This window comes from Oncorhynchus clarkii, unplaced genomic scaffold, assembly GCF_045791955.1.
Source record: "Oncorhynchus clarkii lewisi isolate Uvic-CL-2024 unplaced genomic scaffold, UVic_Ocla_1.0 unplaced_contig_11132_pilon_pilon, whole genome shotgun sequence".
NCBI classification, from domain to species: Eukaryota; Metazoa; Chordata; class Actinopteri; order Salmoniformes; family Salmonidae; genus Oncorhynchus; species Oncorhynchus clarkii.
In genome coordinates, this window is record NW_027258010.1 from 56047 (window position 1) to 81452 (window position 25406).

At 41.7% G+C, this 25406-nt stretch overlaps 1 protein-coding gene across 2 annotated transcripts in view; it reads left to right on the plus strand.

Annotated features, from left to right (window-relative positions):
* Positions 1-25406, plus strand: part of LOC139394483 (ATP-binding cassette sub-family C member 12-like) — a 95575-nt gene that overhangs the window by 52771 nt on the left and 17398 nt on the right. For both annotated transcript variants that reach the window (XR_011629827.1, XM_071142557.1), the window contains exons 13-21: positions 231-356; positions 873-966; positions 1299-1367; positions 2243-2332; positions 3575-3678; positions 4991-5173; positions 7278-7504; positions 9454-9591; positions 13282-13471. Coding sequence is in view for 1 of the 2 variants with exons in the window: in XM_071142557.1 (XP_070998658.1) it covers positions 231-356; positions 873-966; positions 1299-1367; positions 2243-2332; positions 3575-3678; positions 4991-5173; positions 7278-7504; positions 9454-9591; positions 13282-13471 (1221 nt within the window). In the remaining variant the exon portion in view is untranslated. The remainder of the gene's footprint in view (positions 1-230; positions 357-872; positions 967-1298; positions 1368-2242; positions 2333-3574; positions 3679-4990; positions 5174-7277; positions 7505-9453; positions 9592-13281; positions 13472-25406) is intronic.

Consider the following 25406-nt stretch of genomic DNA (forward strand, 5'->3'; position numbering starts at 1 on the left):
GTTGTTGATTCTTCACAAAAAAATACAGTTTTATATGTTTATGTTTGAAGCCTGAAATGTGGCAAAAGGTCGCAACAGGGATATCCTCTCTCCCCTCCTCAAGTTATTAACGTTACTATTCCCCTCTCTCTCTCTCTTTCTCTCTCTCTCTCTCTTTGTCTCTCTCTCTCTTCCTCCCCCCCTCTCTCTCTCTCTTCCTCCCCCTCTCTATCTGTCTTTGTGTGTATCAGTATCTGGAGTTCTGTGATGAGATACTGGTGTTGGAGAGTGGAAAGATAAAGGAGGCAGGGACACACAAAGCTCTGATGAAAGCTAAAGGCCGGTACGCACAGATGATCAACAACTTCCAGATGCAGGTAAGATCTCCCGTTATCCATCTGGTTTCAGAGCTAATAGATACAGGTAAGATCTCCCGTTATCCATCTCTACCTCTGGTTTCAGAGCCAATAGATACAGGTAAGATCTCCCGTTATCCATCTCTACCTCTGGTTTCAGAGCCAATAGATACAGGTAAGATCTCCCGTTATCCATCACTACCTCTGGTTTCAGAGCCAATAGATACAGTCCGTAAGGGTGGAGCCAAGAGGAACTGTCATGTTTAATTATTCATTGACTACGGCAACAAGTGAAATTCAATCACTATCCAAGAACATCGTTAGGATCACTCCATCCAGAGGAGACTATGTCCAGTCTAGATATCATGTTTTAGTCTAGTTTATTAGGATCAGTCCACCTGAAGGAGACTATGTCCAGTCTGGGTTTTCCACACAAAACATCAAATACACAGTCGTATACTGTATTGTCAAGACTCTCGAGAGATAAATATATTTCTCCCACATTATTAATGTATATCACTTAATCCTGTACGTTAGGAACAACCTGAGGAGCAGCCGACACAACCAGACCCCATCGACACGAAGGAGAAGAACCTGGATGATCACAAGGGAAAAGGACTAGCTAACCCAGGTTTGATAAGCTAGAGATCCATACATATCTCAACATAGACACGGTCTGTTGACACATCCTGTATGTATGATAAACTAGAGATCCATACATATCTCAACATAGACACGGTCTGTTCTCACGTCCTGTATGTATGATAAACTAGAGATCCATTCATATCTCAACATAGACACGGTCTGTTCTCACGTCCTGTATGTAAATGCAATTGGAAACAAAAGGTTTTTGTTCTCGTGTCTTGTTTCATACACTACATTCTTATATGTAGCTCTGCGTTAAAAGGTCTGTTGTGCGTCATTACTGGGGATTTACGTCTCGTCTGTTTTTCTCTCCGACAGCTTTTGACATGTCTGATGAGAAACCGGACGAGTCGGGAGGAAGTCGGGAGGTATCACGTGACGTCAGCGGTAATTTTAGCCCTCCAATCCTCATGAAGTATCATTATGGCTGTAATGTTAGCCCTCCAATCCTCATGAAGTATCATTATGGCTGTAATGTTAGCCCTCCAATCCTCATGAAGTATCATTATGGCTGTAATGTTAGCCCTCCAATCCTCATGAAGTATCATTATGGCTGTAATTTTAGCCCTCCAATCCTCATGAAGTATCATTATGGCTGTAATGTTAGCCCTCCAATCCTCATGAAGTATCATTATGGCTGTAATTTTAGCCCTCCAATCCTCATGAAGTATAATTATGGCTGTAATGTTAGCCCTCCAATCCTCATGAAGTATCATTATGGCTGTAATGTTAGCCCTCCAATCCTCATGAAGTATCATTATGGCTGTAATGTTAGCCCTCCAATCCTCATGAAGTATCATTATGGCTGTAATGTTAGCCCTCCAATCCTCATGAAGTATCATTATGGCTGTAATGTTAGCCCTCCAATCCTCATGAAGTATCATTATGGCTGTACACTGTGTGACATTTTAAATGAACAAATCAATTCATTCCATCAACATGATGGTTGTTGTTGTTGATGTTGCTGTTGATGATGTCTGTTGATATTTGTTGTTGTTGTTGTTTATTATGGTTGTTGTTGTTTATTATGGTTGTTGTTTATTATGTTGTTGTTGATGATGCCTGTTTATATTTTTTTGTTGTTTATTATGGTTGTTGTTGTTTATTATGGTTGTTGTTGTTTATTATGGTTGTTGTTGTTGCTGTTGCTGTTGATGATGCCTGTTGGTATTTGTTGTTGTTGTTTATTATGGTTGATGTTGATGTTGATGTTGTCTGTTGATAGTTGTTTGTTGATAGTTGTTGTTGTTGTTGTCTGGTAGAGTCCAAGGACCAGCTGGTGACTCAGGAGGGTTCTCAGGAGGGTTCTGTTGCCTGGAGGACCTACCACCAGTACTGTAAAGCTGCAGGAGGTTAGAAACACACCTTACACACACCACACTCTGAACCTTAACCCCGAGTTAACCCTGACCTACCACCAGTACTGTAAAGCTGCAGGAGGTTAGGTCTCTCCTCTCTCCTCTGGTCTCTTGTATGGTCTCTCCTCTCTCCTCTGGTCTCTTGTATGGTCTCCCCTCTCTCCTCTGGTCTCTCCTCTCTCCTCTGGTCTCTCCTATGGTGTCTCCTCTGGTCTTTCTTCTCTCTGGTTTCTCCTCTGATCTCTCCACTGGTCTCTTCTCTGGTCTCCCCTCTCCTCTCTCCTCTGGTGTCTCCTCTGGTCTCTCCTCTAGTCTCTCCCTTCTCCTTTGGTCTCTCCTCTGGTCTCTCCTCTGGACTCTCCCCTCTCCTTTGGTCTCACCTCTGGTGTCTCCTCTTGTCTCTGGTGTCTCCTCTGGTGTCTCCTCTAGTCTCTCCTCTCTCCTTTGGTCTCTCCTCTCCCCTCTCCTTTGGTCTCTCCTCTGGTGTCTCCTCTGGTCTCTCCTCTGTTCTCTCCCCTCTCCTTTGGTCTCTCCTCTGGTGTCTCCTCTGGTCTCTCCTCTAGTCTCTCCTCTCTCCTCTGGTCTCTCCTCTAGTCTCTCCTCTTGTGTCTCCTCTGGTCTCTCCTCTGGTCTCTCCTCTTGTCTCTCCTCTGGTCTCTCCTCTAGTCTCTCCTCTCTCCTCTGGTCTCTGCTCTGTTTTCTCCTCTGGTCTCTCCTCTGGTCTCTCCTTTCTCCTCTGGTCTCTCCTCTCCTCTCTCCTCTCGTCTCTCCTCTGGTCTCTCCTCTGGTCTCCCCTCTCCTCTCCCATCTGGTCTCTCCTCTCTCATCTGGTCTCTCCTCTTGATATTTTTTCTTGTTTTTTTTCTCCTTTATTTAACCAGGTAAGCTAGTTAAGAACAAGTTCTCATTTACAATTGTCTCTGATCTCTCATATTTTCTCTCCTCTCGTCTCTTGTCTGGTCTCTGGTCTCATATTTTCTCTCCTCTGGTCTCTCCTCTCTCATCTGGTCTCTCCTCTCTCATCTGGTCTCTCCTCTCTCCTCTGGTCTCTCATATTTTCTCTCCTCTGGTCTCTCCTCTCCCCTCTGGTCTCTCGCCTGGTCTCTGGTCTCTCATCTCTTTTCTCTCCTCTGGTCTATACTCTCTCATCTGGTCTCTCCTCTCCCCTCTGGTCTCTCGTCTGGTCTCTGATCTTTTCTCTCCTCTGGTCTCACCTCTGGTGTCTCTGGTCTCCAGGGTACATACTGCTGTCTCTCATCATCATCATCTTCATCTGCTTGGTGGGGACCACTGCCTTCAGCAACTGGTGGCTCAGCTACTGGCTGGAGCAGGGATCAGGGGTAAGTCTACTGTAGTGACTTTTCCTTATGTTTTCAAATGTTTGTCAATTGACCCTTCGCTAGGCCCATGCCCCCTTTGGTTACTATTGCAACCTCTGACAACATTTTCTTTGGAAGACCAATTCATCTTTCAAACCACTGGAGAAATCCCCCTTACAATGATGATGATGACCAATTCATCACTCAAACCACTGGAGAAATCCCCCTTACAATGACGATGATGATGACCAATTCATCACTCAAATCACTGGGAAAATCCCCCTTACAATGACGATGATGATGACCAATTCATCACTCAAATCACTGGGAAAATCCCCCTTACAATGACGATGATGAAGACCAATTCATCACTCAAACCACTGGGAAAATCCCCTTACAGTGATGAAGACCAATTCACCACTCAAACCACTAGAGAAATCCCCCTTACAATGACGATGATGACGATGATGAAGACCAATTCATCACTCAAACCACTGGAGAAATCCCCCTTACAATGACGATGATTTTACCCAGATGAAGTGAAACCCTTGTTAATCAGAAGACACGTGGGTATGTTGTAATGGACTGGTACTACAATTTATTCACGGGAAACCTGGGAAAATGATGTTTTGTTTTGCTGCTGGCCGCTGACCGGCTCTGAATTCACTGTCAGCAAGCAGTCAAAGCTATAACCGCTTTTGGAAGCTAACTGTTGCTCTCAAATTTGCATCATGATGATAGCAGATGAGAGTTGTGTTCATAACATGGCTAACTTAGCTAGCTAACATATATTTAGTTTAAAACATGTTATATTGAGTGGCTAGCTAGTGTTATCAAAGTTTGGTGGTCAATGAGACTGAGCGTTAGCTAACCAGCAGAGCTAGCAAACAATGTAACGAAAGTATAATTTCGGATTTAAAAAAAGACTAATGTCAACAGGCTTGGCATTTCAGGAATCACAGTAGCAAGTACCGCCTGGTGTTAAATTATTTCGCAGTTTAAACTATTTATGTTTTGAAGAAAACTCAGTGTTTTCTGCCACTTTTCCCCTACTGGCTTTCATGCATTTGAAACGTGAGCTTGTCCGAGATGTTGGACTCGACGACAGTTGCTATCTATTGGAGCGCTGCGATTGGTTTTCCCAAAAAATTCTCAATTGTATCAACAGTTTGTCCTATTTTAGCAGATCAGATTACATCTGTGGCTAGCACAAGTACAACATGTAACAGAACATTCTGCTTATGTTTTTATAGACTAGTTAAAACATTCTTAGTACCTTACGCAGTAACTAAGCCATATATTAACGAACGGGCTCTTTAACGTGTGATTTCAGACAGCGATTGTGTCGAATTCCACCGCAGGGAACATCTCCCTGAACCCTGACCTGAGCTTCTACCAGATGATTTACGGCCTGGTGGTGGTGGCCATGCTGGTCTTCAGCTTCATCAAGGGCTACTCTTTCACCAAAGTCACGTTGCACGCATCCTCCAAGCTACACGACACCATGTTCAGAAACGTAACTACCACACAACACCACTGTTATCAATCACACTACCACACAACATCACTGTTATCAATCACACTACCACACAACACCACTGTTATCAATCACACTACCACACAACACCACTCTTGTCAATTGTATTGAAAAGGACGAGGGAGAGGGACTGTGAGGGATGATCACCAAACGTTATTGATGAGGAATTCCATAGCATTGAATCTTGGAAGAGGAGAGGGGAGAGGGGACATCCCTGTCTTGTTCCACAACAAATAGCTGGGTTGGTGTTGTACCTTTACTTTGGGATATAAAGAACCGTATACACCCTGGACTGTCTGGGGTTCAGGCCCTGGGCAACCCCATGAGTCATGCAACTTTACATATTAGCAGTGGATAGGTCTCTGAAGATATACACTACTATTCAAAAGTTTGGAGTCACTTAGAAATTTCCTTTGTTTTTGAAAGAAAAGCCATTGGCCATTTTGAGCCTGTAATCAAACCCACAAAATGCTGATGCTCCAGATACTGGAGCATCAGAACTAGTCTAAAGAAGGCCAGTTTTATTGCTTCTTTAATCAGAACAACAGTTTTCAGATGTGCTAACGTAATTGCGAAAGGGTTTTCTAATGATCAATTAGCCTTTTAAAATGATAAACTTTGATTAGCTAACACAGGAATGGTGGTTGCTGATAATAGATATTCCATAAAAAATCTGCCTTTTCCAGCTACAATAGTAATTTACAACATTAACAATGTCTACACTGTATTTCTGATCAATTTGATGTTATTTTATTGGAGAAAAAAAAAGTGCTTTTCTTTAAAAAAACAAGGACATTTCTAAGTGACCCCAAACTTTTGAAAGGTAGTGTATGTCATGAAGCTCTTTCAGTAGCGTTGTGTTTCATCACCCTCTCATCACCCTCTCATCACCCTCTCATCACCCTCTCATCACCCTCTCATCACCCTCTCATCAATACTCTCATCACCCTATCATCACCCTGTCATCACCCTATCATCACCCTCTCATCACCCTATCCCCTGGGTCCTGTCTGTGTCGTAGATCCAGTCCTCTCATCACCCTAACCCTTGGGTCCTGTCTGTGTCGTAGATCCAGTCCTCTCATCACCCTAACCCTTGGGTCCTGTCTGTGTCGTAGATCCAGTCCTCTCATCACCCTAACCCTTGGGTCCTGTCTGTGTCGTAGATCCAGTCCTCTCATCACCCTAACCCTATCCCCTGGGTCCTGTCTGTGTCGTAGATCCAATCCTCTCATCACCCTATCCCCTGGGTCCTGTCTGTGTCGTAGGTCCAGTCCTCTCATCACCCTAACCCTTGGGTCCTGTCTGTGTCGTAGATCCAGTCCTCTCATCACCCTAACCCTTGGGTCCTGTCTGTGTCGTAGATCCAGTCCTCTCATCACCCTAACCTTTGGGTCCTGTCTGTGTCGTAGATCCAGCCCTCTCATCACCCTAACCCTTGGGTCCTGTCTGTGTCGTAGATCCAGTCCTCTCATCACCCTAACCCTTGGGTCCTGTCTGTGTCGTAGATCCAGCCCTCTCATCACCCTAACCCTTGGGTCCTGTCTGTGTCGTAGATCCAGTCCTCTCATCACCCTAACCCTTGGGTCCTGTCTGTGTCGTAGATCCAGCCCTCTCATCACCCTATCCCCTGGGTCCTGTCTGTGTTGTAGATCCAGTCCTCTCATCACCCTAACCCTTGGGTCCTGTCTGTGTCGTAGATCCAGTCTTCTCATCACCCTAACCCCTGGGTCCTGTCTGTGTCGTAGATCCAGTCCTCTCATCACCCTATCCCCTGGGTCCTGTCTGTGTCGTAGATCCAGTCCTCTCATCACCCTATCCCCTGGGTCCTGTCTGTGTCGTAGATCCAGTCCTCTCATCACCCTAACCCCTGGGTCCTGTCTGTGTCGTAGATCCAGTCCTCTCATCACCCTAACCCTTGGGTCCTGTCTGTGTCGTAGATCCAGTCCTCTCATCACCCTAACCCCTGGGTCCTGTCTGTGTCGTAGATCCAGTCCTCTCATCACCCTAACCCCTGGGTCCTGTCTGTGTCGTAGATCCAGTCCTCTCATCACCCTAACCCTTGGGTCCTGTCTGTGTCGTAGATCCTGAACAGCCCCATGAGTTTCTTTGACACCACCCCAACAGGACGTATGGTGAACCGATTTTCCAAGGACCAGGATGAGGTGGATACCATGCTGCCCTTCAACATGGAAAACTTCCTGCAGTTCTGCCTGATGGTCACCTACACCATCGTCACCATCTCAGCCGTGTTCCCTCCCCTACTCATCGCCATCACGCTGCTGGGAGCCATCTTCACACTCATACTCTAGTGAGTACACCGGCATCTTTACAGTTTACACACCCAGGGTGACATACAGTCAGCTTGGTCAGTTACCCAGGGTGACATACTGTTAGCTTGGTCATTTACCCAGGGTGACATACAGTCAGTTTGGTCATTTACCCAGGGAGATGTCGTGTCTTTGGCTATGCCGGATTAAGTGATATGACATGCTATTCTATAAAATCCTTTCACTGTAATTAATATTACCTGATTGAGCTAATCATGTAAATGTAATTAACTAGAAAGTCAGGGCACCACAAAAGAATATTTATAGAGCTGTTATCTTCTGATTAAACTCTTAAAGACCTAGTAATATTTTACATCAATAGCAGTCAATATTAATCGTCACCTTATTTCAGTCTCATCTGAAAGTTGTAAATTCTTGGTTATCTTCATGAACCCTGGCTAAAAGGTTGAATCAGCAATACAACATTGGGTTTAATTGTTTATTTACTAAATACCTAACTAATCACACAGAATTACATATACACAGAATGAATCATACCTTGATTACAAATTATATCATGAAGGAAAACGTCCCTAGTGGGCAGAACAGATATGACAGCTGGTTACACAAAGAAAAAGGGGGCTGGGTTTGAGTGAAAGAGCGGGAAGACTGAGGAACAAAGGGAGAAGCGATGTCTCTATCGTAAATACAGGATCTTATGCATTCTAAATTACCACCCATTTGGAAAAGGAAAATGTAATAAATATTTACTCTGAGCTGCGCTTCAATAGATTAGTGGTAGATGGAAGGCCGTGTTGCCCAACCGAGTCCTTTGTCCTTTGAAGAATGTCTCTGGTGGTAAATTGGGTACGTTGTAGTAACGTTGTTGTGTGGTAGACGGGATACTCTGTCTGTTCTTTCCTAGCCCGCATTTGCAGCTGCTGTTGCTAACTCAAAGGCTAGGAGGTATCACTTCTGTAGTGAATAAGAGTTCAAAGTTCATCCCATTCACAACCAAAGCTCACGCTGAGGTTGGCTTAGTTCTGTAGTTGACATGTTAGTTCTTTTAACATATGGACCGTCGTCCTCACATCCTTGGAACAGGAGGTTACATTTTCGGCAAGGCTTTATATAGTGGAGCGAGAAGGGTGTGTCTGAAAAGTTTTATAGCCCATGTCCCTTCACAGGAGCGGGCCACTGATTGAGCAGAGCCCTAACCTTATGAAAACCCAAATCTCTAATTTGGAAGCTAAAATAACATTTCATCTTTTCACCAATAATTTTATATTCAAACATTTAAATTGAACAACAATTCCATGTGAATCCGATAACTACAATGTGTAGACTTTCCACTGTAGAGTTTATGTCATCTTGTCATTGATGAGAATGTCTCAGATGACAACCAAACTGACATCATATTCATTAAGTACTACCGTAAATGTTCAATTGGTCAGATTACCAGAATATAGTTCATTTCCCCCCACCTTCTGATGTTCCCAGAATCTCTATGTTAACCAAGGGATTTTTCAAGTGTCACATCAGTAGGGTCGAGAGAGGAAAAAGGGGGGAGAGGTATTTATAACTGCCAAAAACCTACCACCAGGCCAACGTCATTGACATGCAGTCAGACCGGTCATTTACCCAGGGTGACATGCTGTCAGTTTGGTCATTTACCCAGGGTGACATGCAGTGAGATCGGTCATTTACCCAGGGTGACATGCAGTCAGTTTGGTCATTTACCCAGGGTGACATATAGTCAGATCGGTCATTAACCCAGGGTGACATACAGTCAGTTTGGTCATTTACCCAGGGTGACATACTGTCAGTTTGGTCATACAGTCAGTCCTGTGTGTTGTGTTCTGAGTCCTGTGTGTTGTGTTCTGAGTCCTGTGTGTTGTGTTCTGAGTCCTGTGTGTTGTGTTCTGAGTCCTGTGTGGTGTGTTCTGAGTCCTGTGTGGTGTGTTCTGAGTCCTGTGTGATATCTCCACAGTATATTCCAGAGGAGCATCAGAGAGATGAAGAGGATGGAGAACGTGAGTCGTTCCCCCTGGATCTCCCTGACCACCTCCACCATCCAGGGCCTCACTACCATCCACGCCTACAACAAGAGAGAGCAGTACATCCAGCAGTAAGACATGTCTCCTAACCCTGACCCTGACCCTGACCCTAACCCTGACCCTACAACAAGAGAGAGCAGTACATCCAGCATTAAGACATGTCTCCTAACCCTGACCCTGACCCTGACCCTAACCCTGACCCTACAACAAGAGAGAGCAATACATCCAGCATTAAGACATGTCTCCTAACCCTGACCCTGACCCTGACCCTAACCCTGAACCTGACCCTAATCCTGACCCTGACCCTAACCCTGACCCTGACCATGACCCTAACCCTGACCTTGACCCTGACCCTGACACTACAACAAGAGAGAGCAGTACATCCAGCAGTAAGACATGTCTCCTAACCCTGACCCTGACCCTAACCCTAACCCTGACACTAACCCTGACACTAACCCTGACCCTAACCATAACCCTGACCCTGACCCTAACCATAACCCTGACCCTAACCCTGACCCTGACCCTAACCCTGACCTTGACCCTAACCCTGACCCTAACCCTGACCCTGACCCTAAAATAAATATACATATTATATCACATATTACCATTCCAACAATGCAGACAGATCCTAGTTAAAACATACAGTGGGGAGAACAAGTATTTGAAACACTGCTGATTTTGCAGGTTTTCCTACTTACAAAGCATGTAGAGGTCTGTCATTTTTATCATAGGTACAATTCAACTGTGAGAGACGGAATTTAAAAAAAAAAATCCAGAAAATCACATTGCATGATTTTTAAGTAATTCATTTGCATTTTATTGCATGACATAAGTATTTGATACATCAGAAAAGCAGAACTTAATATTTGGTACAGAAACCTTTGTTTGCAATTACAGAGATCATACGTTTCCTGTAGTTCTTGATCAGGTTTGCACACACTGCAGCAGGGATTTTGGCCCACTCCTCCATACAGACCTTCTCCAGATCCTTCAGGTTTTGGGGCTGTCGCTGGGCAATACAGACTTTCAGCTCCCTCCAAAGATGTTCTATTGGGTTCAGGTCTGGAAACTGGCTAGGCCACTCCAGGACCTTGAGATGCTTCTTATGGAGCCACTCCTTAGTTGCCCTGGCTGTGTGTTTCGGGTCGTTATCATGCTGGTAGACCCAGCCACGACCCATCTTCAATGCTCTTACTGAGGGAAGGAGGTTGTTGGCCAAGATCTCGCGATACATGGCCCCATCCATCCTCCCCTCAATACGGTACAGTCGTCATGCCCCCTTTGCAGAAAAGCATCCCCAAAGAATGATGTTTCCACCTCCATGCTTCACGTTTGGGATGGTGTTCTTGGGGTTGTACTCATCCTTCTTCTTCCTCCAAACACGGCAAGTGGTTTAGACCAAAAAGCTCTATTTTTGACTCATCAGACCACATGACCTTCTCCCATTCCTCCTCTGGATCATCCAGATGGTCATTGGCAAACTTCAGATGGGCCTGGACATGCGCTGGCTTGAGCAGGGGGACCTTGCGTGCGCTGCAGGATTTTAATCCATGACGGCGTAGTGTGTTACTAATGATTTTCTTTGAGACTGTGGTTCCAGCTCTCTTCAGGTCATTGAACAGGTCCTGCCGTGTAGTTCTGGGCTGATCCCTCACATTCCTCATGATCATTGATGCCCCACGAGGTGAGATCTTGCATGGAGCCCCAGACCGAGGGTGATTGACCGTCATCTTGAACTTCTTCCATTTTCTAATAATTGCACCAACAGTTGGTGCCTTCTCACCAAGCTGCTTGCCTATTGTCCTGTAGCCCATCCCAGCCTTGTGCAGGTCTACAATTTTATCCCTGATGTCCTTACACAGCTCTCTGGTCTTGGCCATTGTGGAGAGGTTGGAGTCTGTTTGATTGAGTGTGTGGACAGGTGTCTTTTATACAGGTAACGAGTTCAAACAGGTGCAGTTAATACAGGTAATGAGTGGAGAACAGGAGGGCTTCTTAAAGAAAAACTAACAGGTCTGTGAGAGCCAGAATTCTTACTGGTTGGTAGGTGATCAAATACTTATGTCATGCAATAAAATGCAAACGAATTACTTAAAAATCATACAATGTGATTTTCTGGATTTTTGTTTTAGATTCCGTCTCTCACAGTTGAAGTGTACCTATGATAAAAATTACAGACCTCTACAGGCTTTTGTAGGGAAACCTGCAAAATCGTCAGTGTATCAAATACTTGTTCTCCCCACTGTATATATATATATATATACATTCCAACAATGCAGACCGATGCTAGTTAAAAACATACATATGATTAACTCTACCTGGGGAAATAACATGGTCTGACCATGGTGTCATCTACCTGGGGAAATAACTTGGTCTGACCATGGTGTCATCTACCTGGGGAAATAACTTGGTCTGACCATGGTGTCGTCTACTTGGGGAAATATCTTGGTCTGACCAGGGTTTCATCTACCTGGGGAAATAACTTGGTCTGACCATGGTGTCCTCTACCTGGGGAAATAACTTGGTCTGACCATGGTGTCCTCTACCTGGGGAAATAACTTGGTCTGACCATGGTTTCATCTACCTGGGGAAATAACTTGGTCTGACCATGGTTTCATCTACCTGGGGAAATAACTTGGTCTGACCAGGGTGTCATCTACCTGGGGAAATAACTTGGTCTGACCATGGTGTCCTCTACCTGGGGAAATAACTTGGTCTGACCAGGGTGTCATCTACCTGGGGAAATAACTTGGTCTGACCATGGTGTCCTCTACCTGGGGAAATAACTTGGTCTGACCAGGGTTTCATCTACCTGGGGAAATAACTTGGTCTGACCAGGGTGTCATCTACCTGGGGAAATAACTTGGTCTGACCATGGTGTCCTCTACCTGGGGAAATAACTTGGTCTGACCAGGGTGTCATCTACCTGGGGAAATAACTTGGTCTGACCATGGTGTCCTCTACCTGGGGAAATAACTTGGTCTGACAAGGGTTTCATCTACCTGGGGAAATAACTTGGTCTGACCATGGTGTCCTCTACCTGGGGAAATAACATGGTCTGACCATGGTTTCATCTACCTGGGGAAATAACTTGGTCTGACCATGGTTTCATCTACCTGGGGAAATAACTTGGTCTGACCATGGTGTCATCTACCTGGGGAAATAACTTGGTCTGACCATGGTGTCCTCTACCTGGGGAAATAACTTGGTCTGACCATGGTGTCCTCTACCTGGGGAAATAACATGGTCTGACCATGGTGTCCTCTACCTGGGGGAAATAACTTGGTCTGACCATGGTTTCATCTACCTGGGGAAATAACTTGGTCTGACCATGGTTTCATCTACCTGGGGAAATAACTTGGTCTGACCATGGTTTCATCTACCTGGGGAAATAACTTGGTCTGACCAGGGTGTCCTCTACCTGGGGGAAATAACTTGGTCTGACCATGGTTTCCTCTACCTGGAGAAATAACTTGGTCTGACCAGGGTTTCCTCTACCTGGGGAAATAGCTTGGACTGACCATGGTGTCCTCTACCCGGGGAAATAACTTGGTCTGACCAGGGTGTCCTCTACCTGGGGAAATAACTTGGTCTGACCATGGTTTCATCTACCCTGGGGAAATAACTTGGTCTGACCAGGGTGTCATCTACCTGGGGAAAAAACTTGGTCTGACCAGGGTGTCATCTACCTGGGGGAAATAACTCAAATAAATGAAGATTAAAAATAATGACAGTCAACACCGTTGTGCATTGTTCTCCAGATTTAAGGAGATGAGCGACAACAACTCCAACCACTTCCTGTTGTTTAACTGTGGGACACGCTGGCTGTCCTTCTGGCTGGACTTTCTGTCTGCCTCAGTCACTCTGCTGGTGGCTCTGTTCGTGGTGCTCAGTTCTCCTGATACCATCAGCCCTGCTATGAAGGGCCTGGCGCTGTCATACACCATACAGGTAGAGTCGAATACACCATACAGGTAGAGTATAATACACCATACAGGTAGAGTATAATACACCATACAGGTAGAGTCTAATACACCATACAGGTAGAGTCTAATACAGCATACAGGTAGAGTCTAATACTCCATACAGGTAGAGTCTAAAACACCATACAGGTAGAGTCTAAATCACCATACAGGTAGAGTCTAATACACCATACAGGTAGAGTCTAATACACCATACAGGTAGAGTCTAATAAAGAGTCTAATACACCATACAGGTAGAGTCTAATACACCATACAGGTAGTCTAATACACCATACAGGTAGAGTCTAATACACCATACAGGTAGAGTCTAATACACCATACAGGTAGAGTATAATACACCATACAGGTAGAGTCTAATACACCATACAGGTAGAGTATAATACACCATACAGGTAGAGTCTAATGTAGAGTCTAGTAATCCATACAGGTAGAGTCTAGTACTAAATACAGGTAGAGTCTAATACACCATACAGGTAGAGTCTAATACTCCATACAGGTAGAGTCTAATACTAAACAGGTAGAGTCTAATAGTCCATACAGGTAGAGTCTAATGTAGAATCTAGTACTCCATACAGGTAGAGTCTAATGTAGAGTCTAGTACTCCATACAGGTAGAGTCTAATGTAGAGTCTGATACACCATACGTTTAAAGTCTAATGTAGAGTCTAATACACCATACATGTAGAGTCTTATACACCATACAGGTAGAGTCTAGTACTCCATACAGGTAGAGTCTAATTCTCCATACAGGTAGAGTCTAATACTCCATACAGGTAGAGTCTAATGTAGAGTCTGATACACCATACAGGTAGAGTCTAATGTAGAGTCTAATACTCCATACAGGTAGAGTCTAGTACACGATACAGGTAGAGTCTAATACACCATACAGGTAGAGTCTAATACTCCATACAGGTAGAGTCTAATACTCCATACAGGTAGAGTCTAATGTAGAGTCTAATACACCATACAGGTAGAGTCTAGTACTCCATACAGGTAGTCTAATACTCCATACAGGTAGAGTCTAATACTCCATACAGGTAGAGTCTAATATAGAGTCTAATACTCCATACAGGTAGAGTCTAATACACCATACAGGTAGAGTCTAATGTAGAGTCTAGTACTCCATAGAGGTAGAGTCTAATACACCATACAGGTAGAGTCTAATACACCATACAGGTAGAGTCTAATACACCATACAGGTAGAGTCTAAAACACCATACAGGTAGAGTGTAATACTCCATACAGGTAGAGTGTAATACTCCATACAGGTAGAGTGTAATACACCATACAGGTAGAGTCTAATACACCATACAGGTAGAGTCTAATACACTTTACAGGTAGAGTCTAATACACCATACAGGTAGAGTCTAATGTAGAGTCTAGTACTCCATACAGGTAGAGTCTAATACACCATACAGGTAGAGTCTAATACACCATACAGGTAGAGTCTAATACACTTTACAGGTAGAGTCTAATACACCATACAGGTAGAGTCTAATGTAGAGTCTAGTACTCCATACAGGTAGAGTCTAATGTAGAGTCTAGTACTCCATACAGGTAGAGTCTAGTACTCCATACAGGTAGAGTCTAATACACCATACAGGTAGAGTCTTATACACCATACAGGTAGAGTCTAATACACCATACAGGTAGAGTCTAATGTAGAGTATAATACTCCATACAGGTAGAGTCTAATGTAGAGTCTAATACACCATACAGGTAGAGTCTAGTACTCCATACAGGTAGTCTAATACTCCATACAGGTAGAGTCTAATACTCCATACAGGTAGAGTCTAATATAGAGTCTAATACTCCATACAGGTAGAGTCTAATACACCATACAGGTAGAGTCTAATACACCATACAGGTAGAGTCTAATACACCATACAGGTAGAGTCTAATACACCATACAGGTAGAGTCTAATACACCATACAGGTAGAGTCTAATACACCATACAGGTAGAGTCTAATACACCATACAGGTAGAGTCTAAATCACCATACAGGTAGAGTCTAATACACCATACAGGTAGAGTCTAATACACCATACAGGTAGAGTCTAATACACCATACAGGTAGAGTCTAATACACCATACAGGTAGAGTCTAATACACCATACAGGTAGAGTCTAATACACCATACAGGTAGAGTCTTATACACCATACAGGTAGAGTCTAATACTCCATACAGGTAGGGTCTAATATAGAGTCTAATACACCATACAGGTAGAGTCTAATGTAGAGTATAATACTCCATACAGGTAGAGTCTAATGTAGAGTCTAATACACCATACAGGTAGAGTCTAGTACTCCATACAGGTAGTCTAATACTCCATACAGGTAGTCTAATACTCCATACAGGTAGTCTAATATAGAGTCTAATACTCCATACAGGTAGAGTCTAATACACCATACAGGTGGAGTCTAATACACCATACAGGTAGAGTCTAATACTCCATACAGGTAGAGTCTAATACTCCATACATGTAGAGTCTAAATCACCATACAGGTAGAGTCTAATATAGAGTCTAATACACCATGCAGGTAGAGTCTAATACTCCATACAGGTAGAGTCTAATACTCCATACAGGTAGAGTCTAATACTCCATACAGGTAGTGTCTAATACACCATACAGGTAGAGTCTAAATCACCATACAGGTAGAGTCTAATATAGAGTCTAATACACCATACAGGTAGAGTCTAATATAGAGTATAATACTCCATACAGGTAGAGTCTAATACACCATACAGGTAGAGTCTAAATCACCATACAGGTAGAGTCTAATATAGAGTCTAATACTCCATACAGGTAGAGTCTAATACACCATACAGGTAGAGTCTAATACACCATACAGGTAGAGTCTAATATAGAGTATTATACTCCATACAGGTAGAGTCTAATATAGAGTCTAATACTCCATACAGGTAGAGTCTAATACTCCATACAGGTAGAGTCTAAATCACCATACAGGTAGAGTCTAAATCACCATACAGGTAGAGTCTAATATAGAGTCTAATACACCATACAGGTAGAGTCTAATATAGAGTATAATACTCCATACAGGTAGAGTCTAATACACCATACAGGTAGAGTCTAAATCACCATACAGGTAGAGTCTAATATAGAGTCTAATACTCCATACAGGTAGAGTCTAATACACCATACAGGTAGAGTCTAATACACCATACAGGTAGAGTCTAATATAGAGTATTATACTCCATACAGGTAGAGTCTAATATAGAGTCTAATACTCCATACAGGTAGAGTCTAAATCACCATACAGGTAGAGTCTAATATAGAGTCTAATACACCATACAGGTAGAGTCTAATACACCATACAGATAGTCTAATACTCCATACAGGTAGAGTCTAATACACCATACAGGTAGAGTCTAATACACCATACAGGTAGAGTCTAATACACCATACAGGTAGAGTCTAATATAGAGTCTAATAAACCATACAGGTAGAGTCTAATACACCATACAGGTAGAGTCTAATACACCATACAGGTAGAGTCTAATACACCATACAGGTAGAGTCTAATACACCATACAGGTAGAGTCTAATACACCATACAGGTAGAGTCTAATACACCATACAGGTAGAGTCTAATACACCATACAGGTAGAGTCTAATACACCATACAGGTAGAGTCTAATACTCCATACAGGTAGAGTCTAATATAGAGTATAATACTCCATACAGGTAGAGTCTAAATCACCATACAGGTAGAGTCTAATATAGAGTCTAATACACCATACAGGTAGAGTCTAATACACCATACAGGTAGAGTCTAAATCACCATACAGGTAGAGTCTAATATAGAGTATAATACTCCATACAGGTAGAGTCTAATACACCATACAGGTAGAGTATAATACTCCATACAGGTAGAGTCTAAATCACCATACAGGTAGAGTCTAATATAGAGTCTAATACACCATGCAGGTAGAGTCTAATACTCCATACAGGTAGAGTCTAATACTCCATACAGGTAGAGTCTAATACTCCATACAGGTAGAGTCTAATACACCATACAGGTAGAGTCTAAATCACCATACAGGTAGAGTCTAATATAGAGTCTAATACACCATACAGGTAGAGTCTAATATAGAGTCTAATACTCCATACAGGTAGAGTCTAATACACCATACAGGTAGAGTCTAAATCACCATACAGGTAGAGTCTAATATAGAGTCTAATACTCCATACAGGTAGAGTCTAATACACCATACAGGTAGAGTCTAATACACCATACAGGTAGAGTCTAATACACCATACAGGTAGAGTCTAATACACCATACAGGTAGAGTCTAATACACCATACAGGTAGAGTCTAATACACCATACAGGTAGAGTCTAATACACCATACAGGTAGAGTCTAAATCACCATACAGGTAGAGTCTAATACACCATACAGGTAGAGTCTAATACACCATACAGGTAGAGTCTAATACACCATACAGGTAGAGTCTAATACACCATACAGGTAGAGTCTAATACACCATACAGGTAGAGTCTAATACACCATACAGGTAGAGTCTTATACACCATACAGGTAGAGTCTAATACTCCATACAGGTAGGGTCTAATATAGAGTCTAATACACCATACAGGTAGAGTCTAATGTAGAGTATAATACTCCATACAGGTAGAGTCTAATGTAGAGTCTAATACACCATACAGGTAGAGTCTAGTACTCCATACAGGTAGTCTAATACTCCATACAGGTAGTCTAATACTCAATACAGGTAGTCTAATATAGAGTCTAATACTCCATACAGGTAGAGTCTAATACACCATACAGGTGGAGTCTAATACACCATACAGGTAGAGTCTAATACTCCATACAGGTAGAGTCTAATACTCCATACATGTAGAGTCTAAATCACCATACAGGTAGAGTCTAATATAGAGTCTAATACACCATGCAGGTAGAGTCTAATACTCCATACAGGTAGAGTCTAATACTCCATACAGGTAGAGTCTAATACTCCATACAGGTAGAGTCTAATACACCATACAGGTAGAGTCTAAATCACCATACAGGTAGAGTCTAATATAGAGTCTAATACACCATACAGGTAGAGTCTAATATAGAGTATAATACTCCATACAGGTAGAGTCTAATACACCATACAGGTAGAGTCTAAATCACCATACAGGTAGAGTCTAATATAGAGTCTAATACTCCATACAGGTAGAGTCTAATACACCATACAGGTAGAGTCTAATACACCATACAGGTAGAGTCTAATATAGAGTATTATACTCCATACAGGTAGAGTCTAATATAGAGTCTAATACTCCATACAGGTAGAGTCTAATACTCCATACAGGTAGAGTCTAAATCACCATACAGGTAGAGTCTAAATCACCATACAGGTAGAGTCTAATATAGAGTCTAATACACCATACAGGTAGAGTCTAATATAGAGTATAATACTCCATACAGGTAGAGTCTAATACACCATACAGGTAGAGTCTAAATCACCATACAGGTAGAGTCTAATATAGAGTCTAATACTCCATACAGGTAGAGTCTAATACACCATACAGGTAGAGTCTAATACACCATACAGGTAGAGTCTAATATAGAGTATTATACTCCATACAGGTAGAGTCTAATATAGAGTCTAATACTCCATACAGGTAGAGTCTAATACTCCATACAGGTAGAGTCTAAATCACCATACAGGTAGAGTCTAATATAGAGTCTAATACACCATACAGGTAGAGTCTAATACACCATACAGATAGTCTAATACTCCATACAGGTAGAGTCTAATACACCATACAGGTAGAGTCTAATACACCATACAGGTAGAGTCTAATACACCATACAGGTAGAGTCTAATACACCATACAGGTAGAGTCTAATACACCATACAGGTAGAGTCTAATACTCCATACAGGTAGAGTCTAATATAGAGTATAATACTCCATACAGGTAGAGTCTAAATCACCATACAGGTAGAGTCTAATATAGAGTCTAATACACCATACAGGTAGAGTCTAATACACCATACAGGTAGAGTCTAAATCACCATACAGGTAGAGTCTAATATAGAGTATAATACTCCATACAGGTAGAGTCTAATACACCATACAGGTAGAGTATAATACTCCATACAGGTAGAGTCTAAATCACCATACAGGTAGAGTCTAATATAGAGTCTAATACACCATGCAGGTAGAGTCTAATACTCCATACAGGTAGAGTCTAATACTCCATACAGGTAGAGTCTAATACTCCATACAGGTAGAGTCTAATACACCATACAGGTAGAGTCTAAATCACCATACAGGTAGAGTCTAATATAGAGTCTAATACACCATACAGGTAGAGTCTAATATAGAGTCTAATACTCCATACAGGTAGAGTCTAATACACCATACAGGTAGAGTCTAAATCACCATACAGGTAGAGTCTAATATAGAGTCTAATACTCCATACAGGTAGAGTCTAATACACCATACAGGTAGAGTCTAATACACCATACAGGTAGAGTCTAATATAGAGTATTATACTCCATACAGGTAGAGTCTAATATAGAGTCTAATACTCCATACAGGTAGAGTCTAATACTCCATACAGGTAGAGTCTAAATCACCATACAGGTAGAGTCTAATATAGAGTCTAATACACCATACAGGTAGAGTCTAATACACCATACAGATAGTCTAATACTCCATACAGGTAGAGTCTAATACACCATACAGGTAGAGTCTAATACACCATACAGGTAGAGTCTAATACACCATACAGGTAGAGTCTAATATAGAGTCTAATACACCATACAGGTAGAGTCTAATACACCATACAGGTAGAGTCTAATACACCATACAGGTAGAGTCTAATACACTATACAGGTAGAGTCTAATACACCATACAGGTAGAGTCTAATACACCATACAGGTAGAGTCTAATACACCATACAGGTAGAGTCTAATACACCATACAGGTAGAGTCTAATACACCATACAGGTAGAGTCTAATACTCCATACAGGTAGAGTCTAATATAGAGTATAATACTCCATACAGGTAGAGTCTAAATCACCATACAGGTAGAGTCTAATATAGAGTCTAATACACCATACAGGTAGAGTCTAATACACCATACAGGTAGAGTCTAAATCACCATACAGGTAGAGTCTAATATAGAGTATAATACTCCATACAGGTAGAGTCTAATACACCATACAGGTAGAGTATAATACTCCATACAGGTAGAGTCTAAATCACCATACAGGTAGAGTATAATATAGAGTCTAATACACCATACAGGTAGAGTCTAATACACCATACAGGTAGAGTCTAATATAGAGTATAATACTCCATGCAGGTAGAGTCTAATACTCCATACAGATAGAGTCTAATACACCATACAGGTAGCGTCTAATACACCATACAGGTAGAGTCTAAATCATCATACAGGTAGAGTCTAATACACCATACAGGTAGAGTCTAATACACCATACAGGTAGAGTATAATACACCATACAGGTAGCGTCTAATACACCATACAGGTAGAGTCTAAATCACCATACAGGTAGAGTCTAAATCACCATACAGGTAGAGTCTAATACACCATACAGGTAGAGTCTAATACACCATACAGGTAGAGTCTGATACACCATACAGGTAGAGTCTAATGTAGAGTCTAGTAATCCATACAGGTAGAGTCTAGTACTAAATACAGGTAGAGTCTAATACACCATACAGGTAGAGTCTAATACTCCATACAGGTAGAGTCTAATACTAAACAGGTAGAGTCTAATAGTCCATACAGGTAGAGTCTAATGTAGAATCTAGTACTCCATACAGGTAGAGTCTAATGTAGAGTCTAGTACTCCATACAGGTAGAGTCTAATGTAGAGTCTGATACACCATACGTTTAAAGTCTAATGTAGAGTCTAATACACCATACATGTAGAGTCTTATACACCATACAGGTAGAGTCTAGTACTCCATACAGGTAGAGTCTAATTCTCCATACAGGTAGTCTAATATAGAGTCTAATACTCCATACAGGTAGAGTCTAATGTAGAGTCTGATACACCATACAGGTAGAGTCTAATACTCCATACAGGTAGAGTCTAGTACACGATACAGGTAGAGTCTAATACACCATACAAGTAGAGTCTAATACTCCATACAGGTAGAGTCTAATACTCCATACAGGTAGAGTCTAATGTAGAGTCTAATACACCATACAGGTAGAGTCTAGTACTCCATACAGGTAGTCTAATACTCCATACAGGTAGAGTCTAATACTCCATACAGGTAGAGTCTAATATAGAGTCTAATACACCATACAGGTCGAGTCTAATACACCATACAGGTCGAGTCTAATACACCATACAGGTCGAGTCTAATACACCATACAGGTAGAGTCTAATACACCATACAGGTAGAGTCTAAATCACCATACAGGTAGAGTCTAAATCACCATACAGGTAGAGTCTAATACACTTTACAGGTAGAGTCTAATGTAGAGTCTAGTACTCCATAGAGGTAGAGTCTAATACACCATACAGGTAGAGTCTAATACACCATACAGGTAGAGTCTAATACACCATACAGGTAGAGTCTAAAACACCATACAGGTAGAGTCTAATACTCCATACAGGTAGAGTGTAATACTCCATACAGGTAGAGTGTAATACACCATACAGGTAGAGTCTAATACACCATACAGGTAGAGTCTAATACACTTTACAGGTAGAGTCTAATACACCATACAGGTAGAGTCTAATGTAGAGTCTAGTACTCCATACAGGTAGAGTCTAATACACCATACAGGTAGAGTCTAATACACCATACAGGTAGATTCTAATACACTTTACAGGTAGAGTCTAATACACCATACAGGTAGAGTCTAGTACTCCATACAGGTAGAGTCTAATGTAGAGTCTAGTACTCCATACAGGTAGAGTCTAATACACTTTACAGGTAGAGTCTAATACACCATACAGGTAGAGTCTAGTACTCCATACAGGTAGAGTCTAATGTAGAGTCTAGTACTCCATACAGGTAGAGTCTAATACACCATACAGGTAGAGTCTAATACACCATACAGGTAGAGTCTAATACACCATACAGGTAGAGTCTAATACACCATACAGGTAGAGTCTAATACACCATACAGGTAGAGTCTAATACACTATACAGGTAGAGTCTAATACACCATACAGGTAGAGTCTAATACACCATACAGGTAGAGTCTAATACACCATACAGGTAGAGTCTAAATCACCATACAGGTAGAGTCTAATACACCATACAGGTAGAGTCTAATACACCATACAGGTAGAGTCTAATACACCATACAGGTAGAGTCTAATACACCATACAGGTAGAGTCTAATACACCATACAGGTAGAGTCTTATACACCATACAGGTAGAGTCTAATACTCCATACAGGTAGAGTCTAATGTAGAGTATAATACTCCATACAGGTAGAGTCTAATGTAGAGTCTAATACACCATACAGGTAGAGTCTAGTACTCCATACAGGTAGTCTAATACTCCATACAGGTAGTCTAATACTCCATACAGGTAGAGTCTAATATAGAGTCTAATACTCCATACAGGTAGAGTCTAATACACCATACAGGTGGAGTCTAATACACCATACAGGTAGAGTCTAATACTCCATACAGGTAGAGTCTAATACTCCATACATGTAGAGTCTAAATCACCATACAGGTAGAGTCTAATATAGAGTCTAATACTCCATACAGGTAGAGTCTAATACTCCATACAGGTAGAGTCTAATACTCCATACAGGTAGAGTCTAATACACCATACAGGTAGAGTCTAATACACCATACAGGTAGAGTCTAAATCACCATACAGGTAGAGTCTAAATCACCATACAGGTAGAGTCTAATATAGAGTCTAATACACCATACAGGTAGAGTCTAATATAGAGTCTAATACTCCATACAGGTAGAGTCTAATACACCATACAGGTAGAGTCTAAATCACCATACAGGTAGAGTCTAATATAGAGTCTAATACTCCATACAGGTAGAGTCTAATACACCATACAGGTAGAGTCTAATACACCATACAGGTAGAGTCTAATATAGAGTATTATACTCCATACAGGTAGAGTCTAATATAGAGTCTAATACTCCATACAGGTAGAGTCTAATACTCCATACAGGTAGAGTCTAAATCACCATACAGGTAGAGTCTAATATAGAGTCTAATACACCATACAGGTAGAGTCTAATACACCATACAGATAGTCTAATACTCCATACAGGTAGAGTCTAATACACCATACAGGTAGAGTCTAATACACCATACAGGTAGAGTATAATACTCCATACAGGTAGAGTCTAAATCACCATACAGGTAGAGTATAATATAGAGTCTAATACACCATACAGGTAGAGTCTAATACACCATACAGGTAGAGTCTAATATAGAGTATAATACTCCATACAGGTAGAGTCTAATACTCCATACAGGTAGAGTCTAATACACCATACAGGTAGCGTCTAATACACCATACAGGTAGAGTCTAATACTCCATACAGGTAGAGTCTAAATCACCATACAGGTAGAGTCTAATATAGAGTCTAATACACCATACAGGTAGAGTCTAATACACCATACAGGTAGAGTCTAATACACCATACAGGTAGAGTCTAATACACCATACAGGTAGAGTCTAATACACCATACAGGTAGAGTATAATACACCATACAGGTAGCGTCTAATACACCATACAGGTAGAGTCTAAATCACCATACAGGTAGAGTCTAAATCACCATACAGGTAGAGTCTAATACACCATACAGGTAGAGTCTAATACACCATACAGGTAGAGTCTAATACACCATACAGGTAGAGTCTAATACACCATACAGGTAGCGTCTAATACACCATACAGGTAGAGTCTAATACACCATACAGGTAGCGTCTAATACACCATACAGGTAGAGTCTAATACACCATAAAGGTAGAGTCTAATACACCATAAAGGTAGAGTCTAATACACCATAAAGGTAGAGTCTAATACACCATACAGGTGGAGTCTAATACACCATACAGGTAGAGTCTAATATAGAGTATAATACTCCATACAGGTAGAGTCTAATGTAGAGTCTAATACACCATACAGGTAGAGTCTAGTACTCCATACAGGTAGTCTAATACTCCATACAGGTAGAGTCTAATACTCGATACAGGTAGAGTCTAATATAGAGTCTAATACTCCATACAGGTAGAGTCTAATACACCATACAGGTAGAGTCTAATACACCATACAGGTAGAGTCTAATACACCATACAGGTAGAGTCTAATACACCATACAGGTAGAGTCTAATACACCATACAGGTAGAGTCTAATACACCATACAGGTAGAGTCTAATACACCATACAGGTAGAGTCTAATGTAGAGTTTAGTACTCCATAGAGGTAGAGTCTAATACACCATACAGGTAGAGTCTAATACACCATACAGGTAGAGTCTAATACACCATACAGGTAGAGTCTAATACACCATACAGGTAGAGTCTAATACACCATACAGGTAGAGACTAATACACCATACAGGTAGAGTCTAATACACCATACAGGTAGAGTCTAATACACCATACAGGTAGAGTCTAATACACCATACAGGTAGAGTCTAATACACCATACAGGTAGAGTCTAATACACCATACAGGTAGAGTCTAATGTAGAGTTTAGTACTCCATAGAGGTAGAGTCTAATACACCATACAGGTAGAGTCTAATACACCATACAGGTAGAGTCTAATACACCATACAGGTAGAGTCTAATACACCATACAGGTAGATTCTAATGCACCATACAGGTAGATTCTAATGCACCATACAGGTAGAGTCTAATACTGCATACAGGTAGAGTCT